The sequence below is a fragment of the Sebastes umbrosus genome, chromosome 8 (genome assembly GCF_015220745.1).
Source record: "Sebastes umbrosus isolate fSebUmb1 chromosome 8, fSebUmb1.pri, whole genome shotgun sequence".
Classification (NCBI taxonomy): Eukaryota; Metazoa; Chordata; class Actinopteri; order Perciformes; family Sebastidae; genus Sebastes; species Sebastes umbrosus.
In genome coordinates this window covers 1,991,454-2,003,361 of record NC_051276.1, presented here as the reverse complement: position 1 = coordinate 2,003,361, position 11,908 = coordinate 1,991,454, and the positions used below count along the sequence as shown (strand labels likewise).

Here is an 11,908-nt window from a genome sequence, read left to right as displayed (position 1 = left end):
GTTCAGTGATGAGTCCAGGTTCTGTCTGCTAAAGTTGGATGGCAGGTCAAAGTATGGAGACGACGTGGAGAACGCTATGCTGATTGTTGCACCGATGGAGTAAGAGCTTTTGGTTGGGGCAGTGTCATGGTGTGGGGCGGCATCTCCCTCACTGGCAAAACAAGGCTTGTCATCATTGAAGGCCATCTCAATGCAGTGAGATATCGGGATGAGATTCTGCAGCCAGTGGCGATCCCATATCTCCACAATCTGGGACCTAACTTCATCCTCCAAGATGACAATGCTCGCCCCCACAGAGCCAGGGTTATCACAGACTACCTCCACAATGTGGGAGTAGAGACAATGGAACGGCCTGCCAGGAGCCCACACCTCAACCCAATTCAACATGTGGGATCAGGTTGGGCGTGCTGTACGTGTTAGAGTGACCAACACAACCTCGTTGGCTGACCTGCAATGAATCCTGGTTGAGGAATGGAACGCCATCCCACAGCAACGTGTGACCAGGTTGGTGACCAGCATGAGGAGGAGGTGCCAGGCTGTTGAGGCTGCGTATGGATCTTCCACCACTACTGAGGCTCCTGACGGTGTATTAAATGAATAAAGTGTAAAATAGCCAATATGTCTTGTTTGTTCCTTGTTACTGATAGAGAGTTCAATCATCCAATCCACCAAACAACTCAAAACAAGAGTCAATACCAACAGGAGAATACACTGTTTACCATTGATGGAGCATTTTGGCAAATTTTTCTTGGGCGCTACCCACATAATCAGCTGTGCTGCTCATCCCACAAATGCACGATCCTTACAAGTTGGACATCATTGCGAAGGTAAATAAACAGGCTTTCCAACGATGTAAAATACAATGACCATTAGCATTGTAACAACAGAGAAATAAGCCACCAAACACACGTTTCCGAACTTTGTTTTTCCAGTACATCTACATATATCTACATATCTTATATATATATATATAAGATACTGCGCAGAACCCTCAAACTCCCAGGCTTCTGGTATATACAGCGGGTAAAATAAGTATTGAACACGTCACCATTTTTCTCAGTAAACATATTTCCAAAGGCGCTATTGACATGAAATTTTCACCAGATGTTTTGCAACAATAAGGTTGCTAAGGTCTTGAGAGAGCTCTTTGCTTTTACCCATCATGAGATGTTTCTTGTGTGAAACCTTGGTAATAAGACACCTTTTTATAGGCCATCAGTTGGGACTGAACCAGTTGATATTAATTTGCACTGACAAGGGCTCGGATTAATTTCTAATTACTGATAGATTTCAGCTGTTGTCTTGGCTTTCCTTGCCTTTTTGCACCTCCCTTTCCTCATGTGTTCAATACTTTTTCCCTGTGTCATTTCACATTATTACACATAACTTAATTTCTGAACTTATTTATTTTGGTTTCTTTGTATGTATAGATTACTTGGTTTGTTAACAACATCTGGTGAAAAGTTCATGTCAATAGCACATTTGGAAATATATTTACTGAGAAAAATGGTGACGTGTTCAATACTTATTTTACCCGCTGTATATATATATATACACAGTATATAGCAGCTCATCTCTCTCTGGCTGACCCTCCATTCTGCTCCAGGACTTCTCTCCTGTTGGGTTTGCTTTTGTTGCTTAAATTTCTTTGCTCTTATGCACCTTTTCAATACCTGCACCCACATCTTCCACTCATGCACACCACACACTACTGACTTTACTGATATATCCACACCCCATACTTTAATTAAGTTGACCGTTTGATTTGGTCTAATTGGCGTTAATTTGTTTCAATGTTCATATGGTGTGTCTCCCATTTTTTCGTATTTTGTCACAGAGAGAGACAGACAGGAAAGGCAGGGATAGAGATATGCAGCAAAGGGTCAGAGCCAGGCTGGAACCCAGGCCACTGCAGTAAGGACTCAGCCTTAATGCTATGTGCTCTACACGCTGAGCTACCAGGGCCAGACTGGAACCCAGGCTACTGCAGTAAGGACTCAGCCTTAATGCTATGTGCTCTTCCCACTGAGCTACCAGGGCCAGACTGGAACCCAGGCTACTGCAGTAAGGACTCAGCCTTAATGCTATGTGCTCTAGACGCTGAGCTACCAGGGCCAGACTGGAACCCAGGCCACTGCAGTAAGGACTCAGCCTTAATGCTATGTGCTCTACCCACTGAGCTACTAGAGCCAGACTGGAACCCAGGCCACTGCAGTAAGGACTCAGCCTTAATGCTATGTGCTCTACATGGTGAGCTACCAGGGTGCCCTATATTCTCATTTTTAATTTAAATAAAATGCACTCTAAAGGTGCATTCACTCACTGGCTTCACATGCAGAAGGCCATTATTCTAATTAATATTATATATATTATATATATTAATATTATATTCTAAATAATAATAACAATAATAACAATAACAATAACAAAATAATAATAATAATATTAATAATAATAATAATAATAATAATGATCATCTTCATATTGTTATTTCATTTGCTGTATTTTCCTGTATGCAGAAAGCAACACAATCATGAAACAGTACATGGTAGGGTACCGTACTACACTTCCCAGACTTCCCCAAGAAGCCTACGTCATATCCGCCCTCATATACGCCTTTACGTGATGACGCAATTTCTGCCTCGTTGGAAGGTAGTTTCAGGCTGTCAGGAGGAAGCGCTGTGACGGTCGAAGAAGCGCTGAGTGGAGAAACCTAAAGACAGCCGGACGCACTCACTCCCATGGTATTTGATCTGCTGTCATCGAACGGTAAGAACAGTAATGTCGACATTAACTGTGTTTGATGTGATTCAGTGTGTTTTAATGTGACGAGGGACCACGCCCTCCTGGTAATACATCTCATCACAGGATTATTGATAATACACAACATCCATGTCGGCACAAGACAGTTCCTTCTCTCTGCCATCGGAGCAGATCATGTAGTTGTTTTTCTGCTTGTTAAAATCTGAATCCCATGAATATGTTGTGTGTCCACTGCTACATTAACTAGGTCATTTCCTTAGTGACTCCTGTTAAATGACTATATGCTGCAAGACAAAGACACAAAGACACCCTGTATCCGGCCTGCATCCACATCTTTTCTTTCTTTCATTTTGACCTCGACAAGCAATGCATCATATAGAGCTAGACCTCCTTATCTGGCATTAATAACTAAAGCATATAGACCTAGTCCTCCTTCTGTGGCATGAATAACTAAAGGCTATGCATCTTATTTGTTTTGATTACTTGACTTTGTATTCAGATCTCGTGACAAAGGCGTGTGGGGGCGTGGCTCAGAATAAGATGAGGTCATGATGGGAGCGTGGCAATGATGCAATATGAAGTTGTCAACATGGCTCTTTAGTATACGTGTTATTAGCTCATTGACGTGGAAGTACAATCTGTCATAATTATCCCACAATAGTCCACATGTCCTCATGCACCTGTAGTCTCCACATGGACATCAGCTACAGAACTGAACCCAAGGAATCAGACCTATATAGAAATATAAAGTAGAGTGGAAGCTTAGTGGACCATCATTCCATTTACTAATATATATATAGATATAGATATATATCTATATGTATATATAGATATATATCTATATCTATATCTATATTCTACTATAACAATATTTGACTCAGTACTTTGACTTGAGTTCTAAAATGTAATGATTTTTTGGGTATTACCACTGGGACTTTTATATGACATTTAGTCCTAGCTGAGGTTTGTGATAGTCATACTCAAATGATGCAGTTCATGTTAATTTCAGTCAGCCATAACTGTCATATTAGCTAATTAAGAAAATTGTAATGACTCCTTTAAATAGTTTTTGTCTGATCAACAGTCCAAAAATATTTCTGTAAATTTGCAACAGAAAAAAGCATCAACAACCAGTTATTTTTGCCAGATAAATGTTTTAAAGAATAAAGTGATTGATTGATTTGCAAATAGTCTCAGCACTTCTTAACTGTTATGCAGCCTATGAGAACATAAATGTCATTTAAGCTATATCACAAAATTGCAAAACCCATTCCCAGACAACGTCTAATCTAGAGCAACAATGATTAATCGATTAGTTGTCAACTATTAAATTAATCGCAAACTGAGTGATTGAGTTGTGGACAAAAGAAGACATTTGAGGACGTCATCTTGGGCTTTGGAAAACACTGATCGACATTTTTCACCATTTTCTGACATTTCATAGACCAAACAACTAATAGATTAATAGACAATGAAAACGATCGTTAGTTGCAGCCCTAGTCTAGTCTGACATCATACTTGTATTATTATATATGAACATACATGCTGATAGCAAATATTAAACTTAATGCAAATGCTGTGTTGCTCCAGATGTCAGTCACTGAGGACCTTCCAGACATGGACGGGACAGACCTGTTTGGGCTGCTGTTCCACGGTGGAGAGGACGGATCTACCGAGCCTCTCTTTCCTGACGGGAATGGGCTCATTGAATCCTGGCTGTCTGAGCAAGATGTAAGACTCCATTCACAGAAAAGGAATATAAACTTGGGATGAAGTTGGTTAGATTGCTATCCAAGACAATATTTACCCACATTGACCAATTGCTACTGCTGTGTCTTTTCAAACTCTGTGGAGTCTTGGTGTTAAAGTTCAGTTGTTTTTTTTCTCCCAGATGCTGACAGGAGTGGATACTGAAGACTTCCTGTCCAGCTTGTTAGAGGGAGAGTACAACGAGGAGGCTATCTGTCCCTCTCATTCTCCCTTGGGCAGCGACAGCGGCATTTCTGACGACAGCAGCACTGTGGTTGGAAACAACAATCTTCTCGGATGCCCGAGTCCCCAGGGCAGCGATAGTGACATCGTGCCCAGTCCCAGCTACTCCCAGCCCAGCCCGGTGCACTCTGACCCTGCCCTGGTCCCCGGAGAGCTGCAGACAGAGAGCCTGGAGGTCTTGACCGTCCAGGCGGATCACAGCTACTCTCTGCTGCAGAGCGGAGGCAGGGACATGGATGTCCTGCAGAGTGTGAGGGCAGAGAAGCTGGACACAGATGTCTTCATTGATCTGGGTATGTGTAGTCCAAGAAATCTCTGATTCTGATATCGTATATGTTCTATAGGCTTAGGTATTCTAATATGTTGTAACTTATACAGTCAACCCCTTGATGAATACCTACAGAACACATGGAGTTAGCCCACATTCTGTGCGAGGGGTGCTTATGGGGTGTTTATCTCAAATGTATTTCTCTGGTGTCAGACGACTTGGTGAGTGAGGCGATGGAGGAGGACGACTTCACAGACGAGCTGCCCTGCACTTTGGCCATAGAGGACTCAACGGAGGATTCAACTGAAGCCTACAACACAGACCAGGTCAGTTTTTCCCACTTCTATTCATTTCTATGTTTAGTTTTTTTGTGAAACCAAAGAGTTTGCGTGAAGAAAATGTCTCATTTATGTTTGTGACATGATTGGCGAGCTGATTCTTCACGTTTTGCATGCTGCAACTGTGGTAGATGATTCAAATCTTTTTGTCTTTTCTCCCCTTTAGTTCCAGTTTAAAGAGATTGTGCTCACCGAGGAGGAGAAGCGGCTTTTAGGGAAGGAGGGAGCAACTATTCCCACACACATGCCTCTCACAAAGGTAAGTTATGCCGAAAAATGTTTATTTATTTGAGGTGATTGGCAGCATTGTAAACTGCTCTGGATAAGAACATCTGCCAAATGTTTGTTTAATAATGAGCATAATCAGACAACATGCGTGCTGATACATCAGAATTATTGTTGTTCATTTTTGTAGCAATTATTGTACAATAATCCTGACCCGTGTTATCTTTTTGGCCACATGAGAATGTTTTGGTGTGATAGCTATTCAGTGTTTTGTTTTGTTTTTTAATTCAAAATGGATTTTCTGTTTGCGGCACAGCAGCTCAAGGCTGTTTTTATGTACGTTGTCATCGGTCATGTCAACATTGTGGTGAAAGCCTTCTCTCTGTGCAACAGGCAGAGGAAAGGACCTTGAAGAGGGTCAGGAGGAAGATCCGCAACAAGCAGTCTGCTCAGGAGAGCCGCAAGAAGAAGAAGGTGTATGTTGATGGACTGGAAAACAGGTGAGATGAAGAGGCCAAAATGACTATCAATGAGAAGTTAATTCTCTTTACAGTATTAACCCTCTAAAGCCTACATAGATCAAGAAAAAGCCAGGATATAGTTTTATATTTTAGCCAATTGTGAGCTTATTCTTTCAGTCAGTATCAAGTGTTATACATTATATGATTTAGCGGAGCCTACCCTTTCTTCCTGGAGCAGTGTAAAGTCACAATCGTGCATTGCCTTTGTGTGAGCATAACATCATTTGACATAACACAAAAAGGCATAGTGAATAAAAACATGTTTTGTTGAATAACTTCATAGTCAACCAGGGAAGTTTAGTTTTTTTTCAAAATTTGAAAAGTTGTAGACACAGAAACACCTGGCAAAGGAGCCTACTCCAAATGGCCTCTGTGGTAGTTCCCGATACAGTGGGACCACATTTTACTATAATGACTCATAAGCCGAGAACCTCACGGTTCAGACATTATTTATAGCTTGTCGCTGTCACAAACGGTTCCAAAGTTATTCAATGTTTTGTAGAAACACAACTAGTGTAGCAACAATGCTAGGCTAGGCTTTTAAGGGTTACATTGTGGAACTAGGTTGTGTTCTTCATATCTGCTTAGAAAATGACTAAAATGAGAATTGGATTATCAAAATAGTTGCAAATTCGTTTTCTGCCCATCAACTAATTGATGAATCGACTAATTATTGCAGTCCTACAGTCAATAGACTTATTTCTAATAACAGTAATATACGTATATACAGTGTGAGGAGCTGTAGCTGCTCTGTCAAGCTCAAGAACACACTGCATGGAGAACTTAAATGTGTATTTTGGCATTTCTATGATATTTCATCCTGACTAAGTTGATTAGCCAAACTTTTTGTCTTTTTGTTTTTTAACAAATAACTTAATTTTGTGCTCAAAGTAAAAAAAAAAAAAAAAAAATAAGGTTGTTACTAAAATGGGAATATGAGATATGACTATAATAGAAGCTGCAAGTCATACGTCATCCTCCAAGTTTGTGCAGGCGCACTCATGCTCGTTTGAGTCTGAGCAGCTGCAAACCGATAAATCTCTTAATCTGTTTGTCAGTTTGTCTTCTAGTTGGTTTGCTAGTTAGCTGTAGTTAACTAGCCCAACTTGTTGCATCAGCTAACTGAGGGTTCTCATTTTATTTTTTAGTTTCCTCCATCTTAGTTTAGTGTGTTTATTTTCACCATGGCATTTGTGTATGTGGTGAACGGGTTAAATCAACACAGTGGATTACACAAAATCCCACCGGCAGAATAAACACAACACTCTGACAGTCTCTCTCACTCGCTCTCTTCTTTACCGTCTTCTGCCGGAGATAAATTAGCAGCCGATACCGGAGGTTTGCGGGCCTCTAACAAGTCCGAACGACGGGGAGAGCACAACTTCCAGCCCGAAAGAAAACAACAGAAAGGTCCCGTTAGAAAAATAAAGGAATCACAGAGCAGCCCGGTGCGGTGTCGGTGCTGGAGCTGAGAAGAGAGCTGCCGGTGCTGGTGGACGATGCACCTCCAAAACGTCCAGAAGCTGCATTTCAACGCGTCTATCTGTCCTCCGGTGCGCTGTGGCCGGCGTGCGGCGGTGCGGCTCCTCAGTGTGGCAGCAGCCGCCAGACGGCCGCCTCGCCAGGAGGAGACGGTAAAGAAGAGAGCGAGCGAGAGAGAGTCGGGGTGTTGCGCTAATTCTTGTCTCATTTGTGGTCTGATAAACAGTAAATTCATCTAAACTGGGTTGAAAAACGATGCAATCTGGTTGCCATGGTAATGAATTACGTCTGACTATTAACCACACCCCCGTTCTCTGTTTGACAAAGAACGTTAATCAAAAAACAGGAAGTAAAACTGGCTGTGGGTGGGAGGGCTTTAAAGAAGAACTGACAAACAAATTAGCCTGCCTGCCCATGACCAGTTATGCTGGCAGTGATTTTATTGTATGTCTTTAATTTTTCTGGTTGGTCAATAAGTCTATGTACATTTGGATAAATATGCTAATTATGTAATCAATGTCTTCCACAGGGTTGCCATCTGTACGGCACACAACCTGGAACTACAGAAGAAAGTCCAGATGCTTCACAAACAGAACATGTAAGAACTCTGAGATATTGCTTCTGCATTAATATATAATGTAACACGTATCCGGAACGTGTTTTTGATCTTCGGACGGCTGTTCCAGTAACTGTGTCCTCTTGGTTCTTCCAGCTCCTTGATAGAGCAACTGAGGAAGCTACAGTCACTGGTGAAGATGTCGACTATGAAGGCCAGCACGACCAGCACTTGCGTTATGGTAAATTTGTTGACCTTTTTTTCTCTCCTTATTGTTCCCGTATATGAAGTGTCAAGTTCTTTGTCGTGCTGCAGTATTTTTTCCTCACTCTCTCCTTGGGTTTGCCCTCCAGGTGTTCCTGCTCTCTTTCTGTCTCATCATCTTCCCGTCAGTCAATCCGTTTGGTGCAAGCAGAGAACAGAAGGAGCTCTACACACCCTCCTCCCGTAAGTTACCTCAAAATAAAAAGTCTTTTTCAACCTTCCTTGCCGTGTCTTTTAATACCCAGAGTTTGTTGGATTCTTCATTAAGATGACATGTCTGTTCAATGCTGTTTTATTTATTTTTTTATTATGTGACTGAGATTTCATGAATTTCTTTCTTCATTCTTGTAGTCATCTTTCGGACCTTGCGCTCAGTGCCTCAAGAGAGCACAGATGCCATATCCTACCTTGAGCCCGAAAACGGGGAGCTTCTTTTAGTGCCCCAAGTAGACCTGGAGAATGATAAAGCCATCTTTGCCGGCGGTCAGAAGAATCACACCCCCGACTACCAGACGGTGGAGCAGTCCGACTCGGAAACGGGAGTCAACAGCAACTCCTCGGCAGACTTCCCCAGCCCCGCTCAGGCAGCCGAGATGAAGCCGGGGCCGGCTGGCGGAGTGGGGGCCTTACAGGAAGGATCCATCGATGCCGCGGTGGCGTCCGATGTGGCGTATGAGGTCACGGGATCCAATGATAACTGGATAGACCGGAACCCGCCGTCTGTCATACTACAGCAGCACCGCACAGATGAGATGTAGTAGGGAGATGCTGATCAGTATGACCAGCAGAGGGAGCCATATTCCTAATGTTTTAGGTATCAGAGGGAAGCTTACATTTACAAAAGGATGAAGGGAACATACTAGTTATTATCAAGATATAGATCAGTCTCTGTCCCTACTTTTCCCCTCTAATAACAGCCTTCTCATGTACTACTGTTACTTAATTTGCACTTTGATTTCCTTGTTCCAGTGGGTAAAAAGAACTGGAGAGAGATTTCCATTTTTCAGCCGTGTAAACTACCTAAAGAATAGGACACTGCAGAGATAAATTACATGTCTGCAATGCTGAGGGACAACTGAACTAGCACTGTGGGCTCTCATTTTATTGCACAAAGCGGTAACGATGACCACAATTTGTTGGCACCGCCGCAGGAAATTTCTTTATAATAAACTGGCAGTAGATTACTTCAAGAGAAGTATTACTTGAAGGCATTATTATTTATCACCAAATTCTAGGAGGAGCTTTGTTTGACTCTAGTCACCACTAAATGTAAACGTATGGTGCTCATGAAGGACTCTCCCATAGTAAGTTATTGTGAAAAGAAGTAGTCCAACAGTTTGCACTTCAAACTAGCCAGAAAACATCCATCGCATAATAGAATATAAGCTGCTTGATTCTCATAAAGCTCGATCAAAGTGGTCGTTTGACCACCGTAATGCTTACGCCATTGCAGGACATTTGGCCATTTAGAAGACTTGTAAAGTTTGTTAGTATTTCCCTTGTAACAAGGGTATCCATGCTCCTTTTTAATTTTTGGAATGCTTTGTTTTTATGTTGTACAGTAAAGCAAGAAATAATGTCTAATGCAAAATATCTAACAAGACCCCCCAGTCGACCCCTACGACCTCCTCTTTTTCTTCTTCCTGGGACACTTCTCACCTTTCTAAACAACTTTAGCACCTGTATGCACAGAACAAGGGGTTTGATAGATTTGCTCAGTAAACCGTGTTGCAGTAAAATATACTCAAAAATGTAATGACCTGTTTTGTCAGTGAGGCATTTTTGTAATTTTTTTGTGTATTTCTTATGTTACTGTGGGTAAAACATGGAATCTAAATGGAACTGCTTTTTGTTATAATGAAAAGTCACTGAGATTTTAAATGTTGATCATGTTGAACAAATGCACTGACATTTGACATCTAGTCCAAGAATGAAATGTAAATATGCTTATATGATTGTAGCTTTTCTGTACATTTGAACTCTTTATGTATAAGACATGTCGGGACATCTATAATAATAAACTTTTTATATATCAGAATGAATTTTCTTGATCCGTGTTATTGACGAAGGAATAGAAGAATATCGGTCTACCGTGAATTCTATAACTTGTTGTTCAACTTGAGGAGGATGTTCACCATACAAGACTTGCATTGAAATTAAATATTACAAGGGAGACAGTTGGCTAGTGTGGTTAACATTTGAACTGTTTTCAGCATTTACCTGAGAAGTGTTCTCTATACACCTACAGTATATACATGTAAGTTTGTTTAACCTCAGGTTGGGCTGAGCTGTGTGTCAAAACACTGCCTTTAAAAACTTCCTAAAATGCTGTGGTGGTCTTTTTTCCCGAATAGTTTCTAAAAGACGAGGCCTTAACGCGACTAAAACAACACTCCAAGTGTGAGCTTGATTGGCAAAGAATTCAATATTTTAGTTACAAAATCAAAGCACGAGAAATTGTATTTTTATTTTATAATACCTTTCACCGTTTTTATATTGAATGTACATACTTGGATTATTTTTTGTTATCTTATTTACATTGCTATTGATCTTATTTCTTATTATTTAAGTTCTACTTGATCATATTTCATTATTATAATAAAACTACGCCATTTGGAGTCAAAATTATACCGTTTAGTTGTTTTTTATTGATTTTTTACTGTGCACAATGGTAGAATGTGATGATGCACAGGGTAAATGTCATGGCCAAAGGCTCCATTGTGTGCATATTACCTCCTGTAGTGGATATCAGGAGTATTTAAGAGACAGATTCACTTTCAAGAGGCAGAAAACCCATTTGGCACATTTTGGGTATCCAAGTGGCCAAATGGAGAGTCAGCCTGGTCCTATCCTGACTAAAACCTTTGTAGAATCTATGTGCTTTGTATTATTTATATCTGCTTTGGCACAGTTGTAGTCAAGGAGTTGCTGTCTCTGTGCATGGTATCATTGCTATAATGGTGTTATCCACTGTCTAATCTAGAAAACATTTTAGGCCAGGATACAAATGTAAATGTTTCCTTTGGTTCATCACAGTTTACTCAGGCATAGTAACAGTCACAATGTTACTGACACTGGGGATGAATTATCTGAGGTCTTACCTATCCATAGAGACCTAGATCATGCATATAGACCTGGTAGTTGGGGAGCTATTGATTTATTTTGTGTATGTCTGTCTAGTCGAACCACACCTCTCAGCTTCCATAATCTTTCTTTATCCACGAGAGTCTTCTTTAACAGTCCTACGGTGACATTTTAGTGACATTTTCAGAGACAAATTAGTGCTCTGGAGCTACCAGTTGCCACAGTTTTTGACCATTATGGTTTTAGGGAGTTAGTAGCCTCACTCTAGGCCATGTCGGGAGACGGTTTGTAATTTATCATCCATTGAGATTTTCACAGCCAGCCTGGAATTTCCCCCATCTTCTTCTTAGCCAAACTGCTTACTGCTTTCAGAACTGTAAAAGCCACCAAACTCCAACAGGATTTATGTAATGTT

At 41.0% G+C, this 11,908-nt stretch overlaps 1 protein-coding gene across 1 annotated transcript; it reads left to right on the top strand.

Annotated features, from left to right (window-relative positions):
• Window positions 1-2,611: 2,611 nt before the first annotated feature.
• Window positions 2,612-10,451, top strand: creb3l3l (cAMP responsive element binding protein 3-like 3 like). Its single transcript, XM_037778437.1, has 10 exons — window positions 2,612-2,769; window positions 4,354-4,494; window positions 4,655-5,048; window positions 5,237-5,349; window positions 5,528-5,620; window positions 5,980-6,086; window positions 8,119-8,187; window positions 8,302-8,386; window positions 8,499-8,592; window positions 8,761-10,451. Exons 2-10 carry the CDS (start codon window positions 4,354-4,356, stop codon window positions 9,165-9,167), a joined length of 1,503 nt encoding a protein of 500 aa, XP_037634365.1. The 5' UTR covers window positions 2,612-2,769; the 3' UTR covers window positions 9,168-10,451.
• Window positions 10,452-11,908: the final 1,457 nt, after the last annotated feature.